Below are 18828 nucleotides of genomic sequence, written 5' to 3' on the forward strand. Positions count from 1 at the left end.
GATCACATTGGCATTGTGGCGGTAAGTTTGCTATGGGTTAGCATCACTCATATTTCCTAAAGAAAAGAGATTCATTCTATACTAAAAAATATATATATATTAAAATACACTATTATCTTCATCTAATCAAACCTTATTTGATAATAATAATGACACAGGATTATAGTGTTGTTAGAATAGTCTGTGTTTTGTTAAAATGTACATTGTTTTATGCGTGTTTCAGCTAGGATGGCTAAGTGGGTTTATTTCAGCTCTCTCAAACTTTGACCATTGACCTGCAGGAAGAATATGTGGCATGGCATTACAGAGTGAGTAGGTGGGTTCGTTAGACTCCCAAATCCACGATTTTAATTAGTGTCACTACTGACGCATGTAATGATCTTTTAGCTGGGATATGTGGAGAAGGGTCAGATCACGCTGCTTCATCTCAGAGTTACGAGAGATGTTACAGCTGTGTGACGAGGGGTTTCAGACGGTAACCATTGGAGACAGGAGCAAGGTAGATTTCAAATTATTAGCAATACACTGGATCAATATTTGTTCTCATTTCACAGAACAAACTTGAAAGAATGTGTGTGTCAGAATAGACTGACCTTCCCTCGACACACACAGAGGAATCAGAAGCTACAGTCATCAGGCCTCGGGGGTTTGTGTGGGGTTGTGGGTGAGCAGATCCTCAGAGCTGATCCTGTTATACTGGCTCTGCTTCTGCACAGAGAATAAATGATATCTATAAACTGAAGACGACAGAAAAACTATAATCAGTCTGTCTGACTCTATCTATCTATCTATCTATCTATCTGTCTGTCTGTCTGTCTATCTATCTATCTATCTATCTATCTATCTATCTATTTATCATAGTGTCTATGGTGTTATGCATCATTCTGTCTGGTAGTAATCTCTTTCTCTCTCTTTTTCTCTCTCTCGCTCACACTCTTTCTCTTTCTCTTTCTCTTTCTCTTTCTCTTTCTCTTTCTCTTTCTCTCTCGGTCTGACACACATTCACAGCATCTACTGTAAAAGCTGATGACATGCTGATGGAATGAATGTGTTACAAATATGTAGCAGATAAATATCCGCTGACTCCATGTCTTCCAGAAGGCCTGTTTCTGCTCCAGCGCCTCCACACCTGGGTAACTGCTCTACAGCCAACATGATATGATTATTAGATCAGTTTACAGTCTCTGTGTTCGTGCCTCATTTAAAATACACCTGCTCCCGTGATCATTTTATAATTGATTACTTCACATCAAATAGCAGCTGAACAAATCTGAAAACCAGGCATTGCAAAACTACATTTTTAAAAAAACAAAGCATTTTTTTATTATTACTTTATTTATTATTTATTATTTTTGAGGGAGATAAAGAGAGAGAGTACATTTGAAAAATATTTTGCGACAGCGCAAAACTTCTGGACAAGATTTGCTGTAAACAATCCGTACTATATTATAGATATAACTCATTTGAAATGTTTGTGCTATGAAATACCATCTAAAGTTATAAATAATGCCACATTTCATAATATACAGTATTTGTGTTTAAAATGTAGGTCTATTACAGTTTACTAGGTTTATTTATTTATTTATTGGAACTTTGAGTTTCATAGCGCTAGAAGCAAAGTCATCTTTATTAAGGTCTGTAGGGTGCGCTCTTTCCCTCTTCCCTACTGAAGGAAAGGGGAGGATCCCTGGGTGTCTTCAAGGACAGCCATTGGTTCACCGGGCTCATATAAAACACAGCACATACCCTAAAAGTGAGAGGGCTGGAATTCAAGCAGTTGATGTATATTCCTGCAGGAGAGGGAGAGAGAGAGAGAGAGAGAGAGAGAGAGAGAGAGAGATCAGTACACGGGCAGAGGGAATCCGCACCCTTTCCAGAGTGATTACAGAAAGTGCGTGTGTGCCCGTCTTCTCCGTTGTGCGCCTCCGCGGACTTGCGCGTAAAGACAATCAATGAAGGAGAGAAGATCTATACAGAAACTGTCCCTTCAGCCCGGTATGGATCCGAGTCAGAGCCTCAAATGCAAGATCGTGGTCGTGGGGGACAGTCAGTGTGGGAAAACCGCTCTGCTCCACGTTTTTGCCAAGGACTGTTTCCCAGAGGTGAGATGCGTAAAACCCAGCTGGATGTTACGCTATTGGCTTTAGTTCTGTAGCATGTGCGTTCATTTTTACACTTAAATCTCTTAAAATAGACCTGTTTAATAATATTTGCAATTTTCCTTCATGTGCCCCCCCCCCCCCCCCCCCCCAGAATTATGTACCCACTGTGTTTGAGAATTACACAGCAAGTTTTGAGATTGACAAGCAAAGAATAGAGCTCAGCCTGTGGGACACCTCAGGTGAGTCTCAAATTATGTATTTGTTCTACATGCATCTGGATATTTTAGTATTAATTGCTTTTTATAGTGCAAATATATTGCGTTTACACTAAATAAGTATGGGTCTTCAGCATTTCTCGTGACCCTTTGGGGGTGGATGGAGAGCCAGAACTTGGACTCCTTGTTACATATTTTATAAAACTGAGTGCTGCATGTAAAGCTTGGTCTATACTGCTATAAGTATTTTCCCGCATCAATGTATTAATGCTGAATTAAAGCTTTTTTTCTTTTTCTTTAGTTTTGGCTGGTGTTTAATGTATTAATGGATGTGTAAAAATGAGTTTGAGAACAGAAAAAATAATTTGCAGACTCCCTTCAGTAGCTATAAATAGTTAAATCGATATGCATAAAGAGTATATGTATATAAAGAGTAATGTAATGGCTGTTAATATAAAATGCAGTCAGTAAATGCAAGCTTTTTCACAAATTATATATATATTTAGAATTTGACCTATGCTATGCAATTAATTTTTGCTCTTAATTTAGTATATTTTATGTTGGTTTAGCTCATCTACATGCTATTGGTCCAAAACATGTCCAGACTTGTTGTCATTTTTCATAGATCCAGTGGACACTTCATTATTGTGATGCATCAGTGTGTTGTACAGGGTAATGATGTGATTGCTAGCTCTCATGTTTATGCCTGAAGGGAAATCTGGGTTTGTTTAATAGCTTTTCTTTCATTTTCTGAGCAGTTAAGCGATTCTCGGTTATTGAGTCAGTACAAGAGCCTGCCAAGCATTTAATCACACATACACACACACACCCTGCTAATACACTCTCTCTCACTCCACCCATCTGTGGAATATGATCCATGGACACCTCACTTTTAAAGAATGTTAGGATGGCATCACATGGAACGTTGCTGTAAGTCATGTTTTGGATAAACAAATGAAACCGAAACTGTTGCCACAGCTGGGGTTGAGCTGCAATTCACACGTTCAACAAAACCAAACAGCCGTGACCACACAGGCAAATGAGAGTGGGGTCTTGGCACACTCTGTCTATGTGTAGGGTTTTGGTACGTTTCCAGAGTTCGCGCTCGGATCGCCCCGGTGAGATCAGACCTGCTGTCTGGAGGTAATCATAGGCCCTGTAAAGCATCCAGCCAGACAGACTGCTTTAGACGATGGCCCGTTTGGAGCTTAGCTATGATCTGGGGCAAACTGCATTCAGACCTGGACCTGGGGGTTTGGGTTATTTGGTGCCATGTGTGGTCTGAAATGTGAAGCTGTGTGCTAAACATTTCCTTCACCAGTATATGTTAAGCTATCAAGCTAGGGTATGATGTTTGATCAACTTTACCGGCTATGTTTTGCAGCCTGGCAAGTCAGACCAACACCAAATCAGCTAAGATGCATGGTTTGCAAATCTAAAGTAGTTTCTTAAATTCTCAATCTGGATCCATTTCTTCTAGAATCAAGGGTAATTTCATAAATCAAGAACCATGTGCTAGTTTGACTTGCTGAAAGGCTAGCACAGCTGGTCACTTGCTTATGTTGTGTTTCCAATGCTGGTATTCTAGAGGTCTAGGCTTCTTAACTAGCTTAACCAGCAAAACTTGATACTTGTGAACAGCATGGCCATGCTTGTAGATTAACTATACCAGCACCAATCCAGACATTGCCAAAAAAAGACATTTGCTATTTTTTTTCTGCATGGTAGAATCAGCCCTAGATCTAGAGAACTGAGCTAATGAAGAGTCAAATCTCTCATTTTCTCAGTATACAGTTTCCTGAATATGAATAGTCATAAATGTGAACCTATATCATAATTCCAGGTGTTACATTTTTTTAGCTGTTCCCTAAAACTAGAGCTAGTGCTACAATCCGGAAAGAAAATTCCAGCAATTTTGGAGTCATGTGCTCAATCTGGATTAATATCCTGAATCAGATTCTGGAAGTAATTGCCTAAATTTTGAGTCAATGCTGTTGAAAAAAAAAACAGCATCTGAAAAACTAAGGAACAGTTTAAACCAGCCGATGACCAGCTAAGTACCAATTTAAACCAGCTCAAACCATCAGTCAGGCTTCAAAACATACCTAATCAGCATACGCTGGAATTTTGAACAGGGAAGTGCTAAATCTAGAGTTATTGCATAAATCGACATTCATTTCCTCAATCTAGAGCCATTTAAAACTCAAACTAGAGCTATATCTGATGATAATTCAATGCACAGTGGTTCAGTTTGGTTCATGATGTAGGTACAGGAGTGTGTTCAGCTGACAGATGTCTGAGGTGGGCGTCTGCGGGCCGGACCGCCCGTCCGATGATGGCAGTTGGATATGTAGTTAGTTGCTTGTGTCAGGCTGTGGGCTTCCAGCCTGCTGTTCATTACAGTGTAAGTTATTGAGTCAGAGCCAGGCTCCAAGGTCTCCCCAGTGTGTGGTCTTTCCTCTCAAATGCCTAAGTCTAGGGTTTAACAAGTTCAGAACACACCTGAGCACATTCCAGATAATGAGAGAAAGAGACATGCGGACTAGGAAACCTTGGTTATTTGCCCTTGAACAATCTCAAATTCCTTGCCTCAAGTGTTTCTGAAGCGTCCGGGGGTTGCTCCCAAAATTGCCCAAATGGATAGTTTCTTGGCATCTCTTCTTAGTGCTGGTTTGTTTGCGACAGCTGCCACCCCCATCAACCAAAAGGCTTGGCTGCTCCTGTCATTGTCCAGCAATCAGCTGTTGAGTCACGACCCCATTCACCATTCAGCTGGCAGCATCCGTCACTGATCTGCCACGGAACCCACTGATACAGTAGAGTACATGCGTACCATTCAGAATTTAAACCGTTGGCTTCCGAAAGGGTACGACCGAGACTTTTTGTGTCCGATACAAAAGAAGGGGAATACGATTGTTTTTCCTTTTGTTTGTTTTACTTTTGATTGAGCTCAAGCCTTGCGTAACAACCATCTTTTCAGGACTGTTGCCCATTGTTGCGCTTGTTAAAACGATTCCCACTCCCGCCAATGAAAAAACGGGAGTATTCTTTGGTCATTATTCCAATGTCAAAGTGCCGCTGCCATTCTGCTGCATGAATGTTTCATTAGGCTTGTCTTGTGTATATTGATTCTATGGCTTAGTAAGTCCTTCTAAATCTGAAACCCAAGTGTGTATGTGCATGTATTGTGTGTTATGTGATACACAAGAGGGGAAGTGTCCGGATAAGACCCTACTGGAGACAAGAGCCCACATGCTCTCTGATCTTTTCGATGGCCATGAGCATGAGCGTGTATATCCCCCTAAAAGCCGATCCTCCATGGAATCTTCCCCCTTCCCCCAACTCCACTCTTCCAGACACTTATTGACCAGAAACCCCCTGCAGATGTGAAGCCAGGATCTTGACATGCCTGTCTCAAAAGCTTCCTTATCCACCAGTCGGACCATGGTCAATCAATATACGCACACTCTGCTTCGGGATCTTTTTTGTCCCTTTGTGAGTTGTAAGTTTTACAATAAGCATATCGTTTCAGATAATTATATCGCCAAATTCAGCCCATTGTTCCTCAAGAGTCCTATCTCCTTGCTCCCCCAGGGCTGGTGACGGATATGCTGTCATGGCATAGTTCGATTGGATGGTGTCTTTCAATTGGCAAGTTTGCTAGGATGACCTTCTAAGATGTCACTTGTTTGCAGCTGAAATTTTTATCAGACTTCTTGATCAGATTGCTGGGGTTGTGGGCTGAAAGCTGGAATAGGTATTTCCTTACAGAAACGTTATGCTTTAAACCCAACAATGTGATGCATTTTAAATTGAAACAAGCTAGCGAATGGGGAAATAATGGAATGTGGCCATTTATGTCCAAGAATCGCTGCTAGTCAAATATATCTTAGAGATTTAGGCTATGGTTGGGCACTTTCAAGATAACACTTTCATTGCCAAGTGAATGGGGAAATAATGGAATGTGTGGCTTGAAATTTGATTGGATCTTGAAAAGTGGCCATTTATGTTTAAAGAATCACTACTAGTAAAATATCTTAGAGATTTAGGCTATGGATTGGCTCTTTCAAGATAACACTTTCATTGCCAAGTTTTGCACAGGAAGAGTACCACTCTTCTTTGCAGTATGTCAAATCTAGTTTTTTTTAGAAGTTAAATCATAAATCAATCTATTTAAAGAGTTTGCTAATACATGAGTTCTTAATCTTGTTTGTACATTCACATTATTCAATTATTCTGTAAATAATTATCATTCAGCTACTGCATGTCTCTTTAAAGTCCTGAACTAAGACATTGCTATCCATCCTCCTTAATCCAACCCTTGACTATTATCAGCAAGGGGAGACCTCAGTATCAGCTGACCCCTGAAAACAAAACGTTCCCGGGCTCATTTCAATGGGCCCTTGCTGGGAAAGGCTCTCTCAGACCCACTCCTTAAAGCTGGTCAACTAATGTCAGCCGGATCATATTTCTAACCTCAACGATTTGGGCCTGCATGCCTCACATTCCTGTGAGGAAAGGTTTGCTCTCGTGCTCCACAAAGCAGCTATTGTGTGGTGGGACACCAGGGGAAAAAAAGCGCCATGTGAACCGTTATGTTCTCTGAAATCATTCTTACCTTGTTAGTCAAGAAGGAAATTAAATTCAGCAGAGTTCTAAAAGGCCTTTTTGTAATAGTTGTAATGGCGTGTTAGCAGTTTTTCAAAACACTGATCAGCATCAAATGATTTCATAGCATAGCTTAGGGGTTAAATGTACTTTGCAGAGAATCCTGTCTGTTTATTGCTTTGTCTTGATGTAGATTAGGAAGACATTGAGGGATCCAAGCCAAAAACACCAGTGGCTAAGTATTCTTTACTGTGTGTGTGCATTAGCATGGTCACCACATGTTTAGAGAAGCATTTGAACACTTGGGGAATCCATCAGCTGTCAGTATCCTTCACACACACACACACACACACATTATGGAATGTGGTGTGTGTGTGTTGTGATAGCTATGGTGTTCCACAAATGTGTCTGTCTGTGTGTGTGTGTGTGTGTGTGTGTGTGTGTGTCGCTCCAGTTAGCTATAACTTACACAAACACACACAAACAGCAGGGATGGTGAAGGGCTATAGAATATACAGTTTGTACAGTATAAAAACCATTACTCCTATGGGATGAACCCACTTTTCTCAAAAACAAACGTGTGTGTGTGTGTATGTGGGCATATATTGTGTGTCTCTCTGAAAAGGCAGAAGGCCACACTAAAAAAAAAAACAACAACAGCAGCAACAACAACATAAACAAAGTAAACACTAAAATAACACAAAAACTTTCAAAACATTTCATAATTAGGTCGACATACAGATGTAGTTACTAGTTTACATTACAAATTAGAATTTAAATGATTAACCATAAAAATAAAAACAGTAAAACGTTGTTTTTCGTCTTTTGGCCTGTAGCTGTGGTTGAAACCTGAGCTGTAAGTCCTGCGGCTGCATGTGTTTTCAACTTCACATTTTTCTACTTAACTTCTGGCACTGGGAATTATCATTGTGTCAAACTAAAGAACCCTCCTTTCCCTCTGCCTCTCTCTCTCTCTCATAAACATCACCCCTGTCCTGGAATCTGGCACATTATAAATGTGTTTGTCCTGTGTGGATTGTACATACCGTGTCTGACAGAGTTAGCGGTGGGTGGGAATGCTTCGTTCTGTCAGAGTAAATCCTGGACTGTACCGTCCTCACAAAAGAAAAAACATCTCCAGAGTTTAAGCCGGGAAGGAAATGCAACATCTGGCTAGGGTCTAGTTTTTAGCAGTGTTTGCTAAGGCAAGCATCAGGATTTTATTTGATTTAGACATTTGAAGAATCGTCTTGTGTTTGTGTAAATCATCATTTAGCATTGCACCAGTGACAGAGAACTGGAAGTGTTCTGTTTGCTGATATTTTTATATATATATATATATATATATATATATATATATATATATATATATATATATATATATATATATATAAACCTATTTAAAAGCTTTATTCCTTCTGAAAGCAAAAGTGTGCATTAATGTGTAAAAGTTTAATGTGTCTAAAAAGGGGCTTCAGTAGTTAAAAAATGTATGAGTGATTTCAAATAACTTATACAGTGTCACAGAGTGAAAGTTAAATGAGGTTAAGTAATATATTGACAGCCCTCCAGACAGATCCACTATCTTTTTCTTGTTGCTAATGTTAAAATTACCTTTGCTCTTCCTGACAAGTCCACCTTTTTATCTTACAGGCTCCCCGTATTATGACAATGTCAGGCCGCTTTCATATCCAGACTCCGATGCCGTCATCATATGCTTTGACATCAGCCGACCAGAGACCCTGGACAGCGTCCTAAAGAAGGTGAACATTTTCCCAATCTGTAATAACTGATTCAACACACTTAAACAAGCAAAACAAAATTCTTTGTTTGTACATGGTGTCTTGGTGAACATCTGTATCAACCAATTAGTTGTATGACTGGGGTTAGGGTTTAAAGAACATTCCATCAACCAGTCAGATGTTAGGACTGGGGTTGTGTTTTTGAACAATATTCCCATCAGCCAGTCCAATTATGGGACTGGGGTTGGGGTGTTGAACAAGATTCCCTTCAACCAACTAGATTTTAGGACTGGAATTGGGGTTTTGAACAAGATTCCCTTCAACCAACTAGATTTTAGGACTGGGATTGGAGTCTTGAACAACATTCCAATCAAACAATCGGATTTGAGTGTTGGAGAGGTTGAGATGTTTAACAATATTCCCATCAACCAATCCAAAACAGGGCTCCAAAAGGAAAACCTGAGAATCTTGATAGGAGGTACATTTATGTTACAGTTTTTGATGTTTGAAATAAAAAAAAAATTGTCTAAACTGCTAACGCCTGGGGCAGAATATGGGTGTGATGCACTATATTTTGGGAGTTTCTTGGATATCAAACTTTAGGCTTGACCTATCTGGTTCCTGACAGTCTAATTGGCTGTTAAATGCCTTGCCTCTGATTCAGAGAAATACTTCTACAAATCCTTTGTGATCTGCTCACTCTTTGTTGCATCCCAATAAAGTCGTCATTTGTTCAGCAGGGTTGAATATCTTCTGGTAGACTTTCAGTCTGGGGTCAGGTGTGTGGAATGGCCTGTGGCTCTGTTTCACTCGGTTAGGGTGGGCCCCTGGTTTGATAGTATTATGCTGGCATTAACTAGACCATGTGAGTGGAAATTCAGCTGGGTGGTTTGTCTTAAAACTGTTGAGATCTAGGTCACAGAATCTGAAATACGATCAGGCTACACGTGAGTACCTGGTGGAATAAGCTAGTGTTGGACTGAGGCCTCTGGGAGCCAAATGTGAGCACAAAAAGATCATGGGAACAAGGGAATGTAGGGTGCCTGTGTGAACAATCGTTTGAGTGTATTGTACCCGCTAGGTTGTTTCCCGCAAGATTAAATCAGGTGATTTAATGCCACACTGACAAATAAAATGCTTTGTTTGGGAAGGACTGGAATGCAGATCACCTGAAGCAATGTTCGGAAGATGCACACACCCTGAAAAGCAGTAATGACAGTGCAAGCTTTATACTGGCAGGAAGCATGTCCCTTACCTACAGCAAGGAAGCTTAATACTTTTGTGCTCGTGAAAAAAAAGGGATGGGATGAAACGTGATATGCTTAGAGAATTGGAAGAGGAAACACTTGTTCTTGTCTTTTGTCCTCTCTCAGACAGGGACGGATCAAGGCCAGTTGGTTTCATCTTTCCCTTTTGGTTTTGTCTCTTTCTCTCACAGTGGAAAGGGGAGATCCAGGAATTCTGTCCCAACACAAAGATGCTGCTCGTCGGATGCAAGTCAGACCTTAGAACGGACCTCACGACTTTAGTGGAGCTGTCCAATCACAGGCAGACACCGGTGTCGTATGATCAGGTGAGAGGTTCTTATAAACTGCTTTTGAAATTTGGTTGGACGTCAGTGAGACACTCAACTTTGGCTTGATATCTAACACCCATCTTATTACTTTACCAGTAATTATGCTTATCGGCAAGGGCAGTTCGGCAACATTGCAATGGTTAAGGTTACTAATCTGATCCCTGCATTAAATGTCTGAGTGATAGAGAGCAAAATCTTCCTGAGCACAAAGCTAAACTTATTTCTGATTAAATTGCAAGTGGTAATCGTAACACTAACCGCAAATCGTGATTATTTACTGCTAATTGTTTGTTTTGTTTCATAACAAAACTCATTATCCTCTCTTTCTCTTTTAGGGTTCAGCTATGGCTAAGCAGATATCCGCACCTTACATCGAATGCTCTGCAGTGCAGTCAGAAAACAGCGTGCGGGACATTTTCCATGTGGCAACGTTGGCTTGCGTAAATAAGAACAACAAAAACATCAAGCGCAACAAATCGTCACGCTCCACCAAACGCATCTCGCATATGCCCAGTCGACCAGACCTAGCTGCCGTCGCAACAGACCTACGCAAAGACAAAGCGAAGAGTTGCACAGTAATGTAATGAAAGGCGTTCTGGGGGAAAGATTCATTCTGGGAAACGGTGAGGGCGGACTGTGGAAGCAAGGAAGCAAAAGTGGAGAGCGGGAGTGTTTGCACGATGTCCCTGAAGGTCTCTCCAGTTTGAGGGTTCCAATTCTTGTTGCCAGAACTTGGCTAGCTTGCGGACGTAAACCCATATAACGTCCCCAACCACCTCTCCTAAAACTTAGCCACTCAGCAGGAGGATGTCACCACCCTCTCAGCCAATAAGAGGCCTTCCTTCCTGCTCCTGGACGTGAAGCTGCTTCCTCTCTAGAGGACTCCTTCTGAAAGCTTCTCCTGCAGGAAAGGAAGGAGGAAGTAGAATCACAGAACCATTGAGTCCAGAGTTCCGCTGAGCTTTGGCTTGCAGTTATTTTTAAAAGATGCACGTTTCGGTTGGCATTAACAGTCACACGGCGGAACAGCAAAGGGGAAGATGATTTCCAAAATGGCGAAATTTCGGATAAAGACAACTCTCGCTTCTTTCTTTTTCGAGTCCGTACACTTAAACGAGGATATGAAACGAGAGCGTATCACTGTGGCTACGGATCACTTCCTCCTTCAATCCTCCTCTTGTCTGTTTTGTTCCTTCTGTAGACCAAGAGCACGAGTTCGTGTGTGTGCGTGGTTTTCGTTTTTTCTTATGCTAAGCTCAGCTAAAACTGTCACCATGGATACGCCGCTGGTATATTTGAACTCGCACCGTTTTCTGCAGAACTCCTCATAATCACATTACGGCTCATTAGGATTCAGAAAAAGAAAAACCAAAGAACTGGAAGGTTTTCAAGTCGGATGACTCAATGTTTGAATTTCTGAAGTGCATGATGGATGTGTATTTGAGTGCTTTCGGTGGATCAATGACAATTTCTTTCACGGTTCTGTAAGAACATGGTTCCGCTTCTCTTTATAGACCAGGTATATGGAAGTGCAAATACGACCTTTGAGAATTGACCTAACCATTCATCTGCATTGGGTTTATCCCTGAAGGGGCATTCACACTGACAGCCATTTGCAGTGACAAAGCATCTGGAAGTCATTAATTTGCAATGAGGGTTGGTGATTTGAGGCCAGACTGCTTAGAGTTCAACTTTTATATTAGAAACCAATAGTATAACGACTCGAGTTGGTAATTTCTGTCAGTGTGAATGCTGCGTTAGATAAACATCACTATTGCCGTAACAAATAATATTAACACTATTAAAATAGCACAAAACCAGCTTTTTATTGTAAAGCGTCTTTATCAATAAAATGTTACATGAACATTTGTGCCTTTTCTGACATCTGTGAAATTTTGTTTCGGCACAATTGTTGAAATAATAACCGATCAAATTCAAGGTCATATTAAATCTGCACTTCTGTCTGCCCAGTCAAGGAAAAAAAAAAAGGTTTTCAAAAAACATTCTCTCCTCTCTCTACTAAACTATGCAGTCAGCTTCTGAACACATGCGAGAGGATTGCCAAAAATGACTAATGGACATTCTTTCTCTTTCAAAACAACAAAAAAAAAAACATTGGTTGCGACTCAGTGTATTGCCTTGCAGAGCCGTGGAAAAAAACAAATGCGTCTCACCTTTTGTAGTGCTAAAAGTTTCTCAAAACAAATCTTCAGAAGTTTGAAGCTAGCTGCAAAGTCTCTTTTGCTGCATGTTTGTAGTTGCACTTTTCGTTAAAACTTGCGCAAAACAAACAAAAACAGTCTTTTTTACATTCGTTTTTAACGGGTCCGAGAGCATTTCCTCGATTTGTTTTCCCATAGGCAGTATTAAACAGTTTTGGTGTGTGTAAATGTTCAGAAATGTGTAGTTGCTGTTAAAAACAAAACCGTTTCCTAAATGTAGGATGTCTGTAATTTCTTTTAAATGCCTCTTGTGTGTTGAAGTCCATGTATGTCTGTTTTTGTTGATGTTGCCATAATATTTATTGAATTATATATTTTTTCCCCTTAAAAATAAATGAAAAAATAAAATGAAAATGGATTTTTCATATGAAATCTTTTCCTCTTTTCCAATTGCATATACTGTATAAACACATATTTTTTCATTTTTAAATATAACTTTTAGAAATATATGATATTCATAAAGCCAGCAGATAAATTGAGGTTCATCGTCTCATTCCTTTATTACATTCCCAGTATGTGTGACTTGCCTTGGGCATCGGATCTCTTCCTGTGTGCTCCTCAAATTCATTCACGCGGTTTCGGGTCACTTCCCCCGAGGAAGGATGTGACCTTCAGATGACCTTCACCCAGTCCTTTCCGGAGCCTTCATTCATAGACCCCACAGGCCTACAGTTCAGAGCTGTGTGGCTTCATTACTCATTTTGAGCCAATATATGGCCATGATTTTGCTCAACTTATATTTGTATTGCGGTTTAGTCATGCTGGTGCAAAGAGGAGAGCTTTACCTTGTTTCCTGAGACAAAAATGGCATCAAATAGTCTATATGCAAACACTATTCAACTGAATATGAAAGCTGTGATTCAGGTATAGAGATATCACATCGACAAGCTTCAGTCAAGGCCGAAATTTTCACTGTTTTCTCCTTTGCCGTCGTCTCGTCTTTGTGTGAATGCAGACTAAACACACACACTTTTTTACTGTCAAGAGCATGGGGATATTTTCGCTTCTGACAGACAGCTATGGCAGAGATAAATCCAGGCAATTACTAGCACACACTGTGGCCCTGATTAATTGTGCGAGTTGTGAAAGTGCTTTGTTGTTACGCTGAGACAACGCAGAGTGAAAGTGATTCATTACAGCAGCGTCTGACTGGAACACACATTAATAGTGTTTCCTTTACGCATGATAGCTCATATATCACAGGCAGAAACATGGAATAAATTCACGCAAAACATGATGAATGATAACACAGGCCTGTCAGATGGCTGTTTTTGTGCTATAAACAAAAATGTTTAGTTTAAAAACAAAAACAAAGACAGTTGTGGTGAAAATCTCGTATAAAACAGTACTAAGACAGGGAACAGTAGCGGTGTAGGATTTACATTTAATATCTTTACACAGTACTGTAAAAATCTGCTAGATAAAATGAATGAAATGTAAATTATAAATTGCAACTTTAAAAATATGTATTTATATTTAAATGAAAATGATATTCTGTTTTAAAATCATAGAATTAACCTAGAATATCGTATTTCGCAAATTTTTGTTATATATGACTTTATAATTTTATATACACAAAATTATGTCATTTTATCATGTAATAATATAATTTTATTTGTTATTGTTCAAACTAAATATTTTCATTAATTGAAATAAAGCTGAAAAAGAAAAACTTTGAACTTGAAAACCTTGTAAATTATTATTATTTTTTATGTCACCTTGACAACTTACTGAAATAAAATAAGTCTAAGCCAACCTAAAATGACTTCAGCTAAAACTGAAATAAAAATAAATGTAAGGCTAAATTTAAATATTATACATCATAAAATGATAGCAGCACATAAAATTACTAAAAATTTAATGAAATATAAAAATAAAGGATAATTCAAATATTAATAAATACTATAAAAGCAAACAAAAGTAATAGTTTAATTTATAATATTTTATATAATATATAATATAATAAAATATTTGTAAAAAATATATTATTTATTAAATAAATAAATAATATTTTAAACAAAAATGTTTATATACCAAGATCCTATACTGTACATACTATGAGTACCATGGTAAATGTCAGATTACACTGTAATATAATATATATTTACTTAATATAATAATACTTTTTCCAAGTGCTTGAATGAGTACCATATTCATATACTATGATATTAATATATTCCCAGGATTTTCAAGGAATATCATTATATTACCAAGCTACAAGTCCAAAAAACAGGGTTTTTCCATGGTACATGTACAAATAATAATGCGACTACCACGTCTGAAAAGCCACAATATTACCATAGTACAGTTAAATGGTAATAATAAATAAATAAATAAAATAAATAAAAAACAATCTTGCCAAAATCACTTTAGAACACATCAAAGTTCTTCAGAAAATCCAGTCTAGTTCTACAGTAGATACTACATTATAACTTTACACATTTTAACATCAGAAAGTTACACAAATTTTAGAGTTGTAGCTTCAGCCAACCTGCCCAAATAAGCTAGCCAAGCTACAATCGTATCTGCTGTAATGTGTTTAGTGTAAGTGTGTATCTCTGGGTGTTTTCTGGTTGACTGGACGCTCTAATGTGTGAACACGCGGCTGCAGTCAGGGGAAATGTCAGAGACGGCGAACAAGGACGATTCGATAACAAGAACTGTCGATGTGTTGTGTCTGCTCTGGGGTTTTTTGTTTAATAACACCTCTGAATATTTGACGACATATTGAAACGAACTGCTGCCGGGCTTTAATAGCGTGTGTGCTCAGGTACCCGTAAATGTCACCGCCGTTGTTCCCACATTTTGCATTAATCGACCAAGGTTACTGTACGTGACAAATGAAATGTCAAGCAATATGTAGCGATCAAAACATCTCTGGATGAATTGCGTTTCACTTTTGGGTGAACCCGGAAAGTCAAAACCATTTAGCACTTTGGGATTCCAGCAAAACAATGTATATGTTCAGATCTGAACCTCTTTGCATGCGTTTTTTAATGCTTTTGTGAGGTTAAAGGTCATGTGTGTGTGTCTCAGACTGGATACAGAGCATATTGGGTTCATATGGAAATTTAGTTGTTTGTACTGCTATTTTGAGACATGTATGCGGTAACCTCTATAGAGACGGTAGTGTGAATTCACACATATCGCTTTAACACCTGTCAGACAGACAGGAAATTAAACCATGTCCCACCGCTAGAAACACAAACACCCAAACGCACATAAAGCGCTGATAAGACAGGCACTAATTGAAATTCCATTCTTAATGGCCCCTAAGTGCGGATCAGCAATGGGCCGCACGGGTGATCGACTTTTATTGTGCTTTTGTTGTCTGTCTTGACCTGCCTAACCATGATGCCTTGGGGGAAAAGCTAGCAAGAGACTATTTTCCATGAAATAGCTCAATTTGTCATCTCCAGTAGCTGCTGTGACTTGAGTTTTGACGCAAGATGTTTCATCTGGACATTTCTATCATGTTTTGTTGTGGATTTGTTTCCTTGGAGACAAAATAGTTTATGAGAACACTTGCATTAAATGTGGCGCTCAAGTCAAACAAAGTTTTAAAATATAGAGAGAGCAGGTAAACAGATTATACATATAAAATAAAACCACAACATGGAATTCTAAAACTGACTGTCATGCATCGCAGTGGCTCAAATATTTACTAAAAAGATTTTTTCACTGGTTAAGTCAATGGCAACATTTTATCTGACAATTCACAAATTTGATTCTGATTATTCTTTTTTTCAGAATTGCACGATTTAACCTCAGAATTACGATATTAACACCATTATGAGGAAAACAAATATTAATAGCAAGATTATTCTGAGAAGAAAAGTTTTTTTTGTAAGTCATAAACAGTCGCAATTCTGAGCAGAAAAGATTAGTTGTGAGATATAAAATTACAATTGCGAGAATTGTGAGATAAAAAGTCGCAATTACCTTTTACTATATATATGTTTTTTATTCCATTGCGGAAACAAATTTGACACAATTCTGACTTTTTCTTGTAATTGCAAGTTTATTTCCAACAATTCTGAGTTTATATACTTCAAAAAATAAAACTAAACAACAACAACAACAAAAACATGGCTACTATAGTTAAACCATTTTAATCACAAATTAACCATTGTATTGCTACACTTATAATAGTTTATCCATGAAATTTGTAGTAAAACTGTGGTTTTATAATTAGTAATCAATACACCAAAAACATAGTAAGTACAATTTTACTATAATAAAACCGTGGTTAATTTTCATGAGGGAAAACCCAAGGAAAAAAATTGCGAGGAAAAAGGTCTGAAATGTGAAACCGACACAGAACTGCTAGAAGGAAAGTCAAAATTTTAAGATAAAGAGTTTTATATTTTTAAAATTCAGATACAAGAAACAGCCTTGGTAAACCAAAACATTTAATTTTCCAATCACAGCAAAGAGGCAGTAGCCATTCAGAACATCCAACCAATGAAAACGCTCCCTCAAAGCCCGCGCTCGAATGCTATTGGTCATGTCGCCAAATACGTCTATCAAAATATGACGCAGGTTGATGCGTTTACTCAAAAGATTCATAATCAAAAGAAACGCCACTAAAAGGAGGTATAAACTGAAAAATTGCGCTACCGATGCGAAAGCTGCTCTGAGGTGGTTTTTATTTATTTATCAGATTCTACGACAGAATCACATTCAAAAATAAGGTAAGAGTCGAGCGTGATTCACTCGCTTTGTGTGAAGACTATGTAGACTTTCAAAACAATAATTTATGAGGTCATATTTCAGTTAGGATGCTGCGTATGTAACGTCAGGGGAAAAAAAGACACGAAGGCAGTTCACCAGGGTTTGAAACAGTGATTCTTCCCCAGGTCTCGCAAGGGTTAGAAATGTCACTTCCCATTCCTTGTCCCTGTAACCTAGACCAAACACACACACACACACACACACACACACACACACACACAGAGAGAAGATGCAGGATCAATAGGTGCTGTCTGCAAAGCTTTGTTCTGTAAATCCCGAGGCTGAGAGAATCAGTCATGCACAGCTGCAGAATACAGACACAGAGCAAACAGACAATAGCCACCGTGTATGTGTGTAGATTTGTGCGATCAAAACCTCTGAACACAAAGCAGAACAGCTACCTGTACAATTAAACGCTCACAAAGACTTTCAAAGGCAGGTGACGAGCGCTAGAGTTTACATTTCTCATGAGTACGTGTTTATTGTGCGCATTTTGTATTAGTCCTGGGAGTTATAACATCAAAGATGCGCACTCGGCCTCCAAGCTCACCCTGCACTCGCATACAACATTTAATTAAATGATTTTCTTTTGAAATGATTGAAGAAAGAACGGTTCGATAAGTTTTTCATCATAAAAATTGAGTATTCAAATTAGTTTTCTGTATCCACTCTATGCCTATGGGCGAGACTTTCGGCTCATTAGCAAAGAAGAACAAACAAAGTGCAGGAAACCTGTTTGTATTACAAACCAGTGTTCATAATTAAGATAATACATTACAATAATATGATAAGACACACCAATTTGCAATAGAGTTGCAAAATAAGCAGTTTAGCTAGTACAGCAAAAAAGCTGGAAGCGTATGAGACCGGAAGCAGGTGGATATGAAAAAAAGATTGTGAAGCCTTCTAGAATACTTGAATCTGATTGGTCAAGCATACTGCAGTCTATATACATAAAATATTATATACTTTAGATAAAATGACTAAACTATATAAATCACTGTTACTGATTATAATTCACAAGCTATTGATTTCTGAGTTCCATGTCTCTCATATTGCTCTGTGCTCGTTTTTCTTACATAACAAACAACTGTTTCAAATTAAAGCAAACTGGAAGTAGGTGGTTTTAGCTGGTCTCCCTGCCAGGGCCCGTTCTAGAGGGGGCCCTAAATTTAGAATTATATCACACCAAATGATTTTGGACTAAATGCGCAGTTTGTCCTGTAAATTATACATATACAGTATATGTGTGTGTGTGTCTATATATATATATCTATATATCTATCTCTCTCTCTCTCTCTCTCTCTCTCTCTCTCTATATATATATATATATCTATATATATCAAAATTATATGATTTGAAAAGAACTGACTCTTAAGAGTCATTAGTTCGAGAAATGGATTACAGTGGTTTTTATTTTAATTTCTTCTCAAAAAAACTACAGCACGACCAGTAGTTTGATTCCTGAATGAGTGATTCTTGATCCTGTGGATTCAAAACACACAGTGCAACTAGTGCAATCCAATTCCTGAATGAATAACCCTAATCCAGTTCTTTTTAAGAACCAAAAATACAGTGAGACCAGTGGAGTCCAATTCTTGAATGACTCGTATGATCTGGTGTTTGGAT

At 38.5% G+C, this 18828-nt stretch overlaps 1 protein-coding gene and 1 long non-coding RNA gene across 2 annotated transcripts in view; both read left to right on the top strand.

Annotated features, from left to right (window-relative positions):
* The first annotated feature begins 1755 nt into the window (after nucleotides 1-1755).
* Nucleotides 1756-12837, top strand: LOC127988059 (rho-related GTP-binding protein RhoE). The gene is made up of 5 exons (XM_052590574.1): nucleotides 1756-2102; nucleotides 2254-2341; nucleotides 8579-8688; nucleotides 10106-10240; nucleotides 10579-12837. The coding sequence occupies exons 1-5, from the start codon at nucleotides 1953-1955 to the stop codon at nucleotides 10825-10827; spliced, it is 732 nt and encodes a 243-aa protein (XP_052446534.1). The 5' UTR covers nucleotides 1756-1952; the 3' UTR covers nucleotides 10828-12837.
* A 4192-nt stretch (nucleotides 12838-17029) lies between these two features.
* Nucleotides 17030-18828, top strand: part of LOC127987348 (uncharacterized) — a 49834-nt gene continuing 48035 nt past the window's right edge. Inside the window, exon 1 of the long non-coding RNA XR_008161170.1 lies at nucleotides 17030-17159. This is a non-coding gene — a long non-coding RNA (uncharacterized LOC127987348). The remainder of the gene's footprint in view (nucleotides 17160-18828) is intronic.

Source organism: Carassius gibelio, chromosome B22 (genome assembly GCF_023724105.1).
Source record: "Carassius gibelio isolate Cgi1373 ecotype wild population from Czech Republic chromosome B22, carGib1.2-hapl.c, whole genome shotgun sequence".
Taxonomy (NCBI): Eukaryota; Metazoa; Chordata; class Actinopteri; order Cypriniformes; family Cyprinidae; genus Carassius; species Carassius gibelio.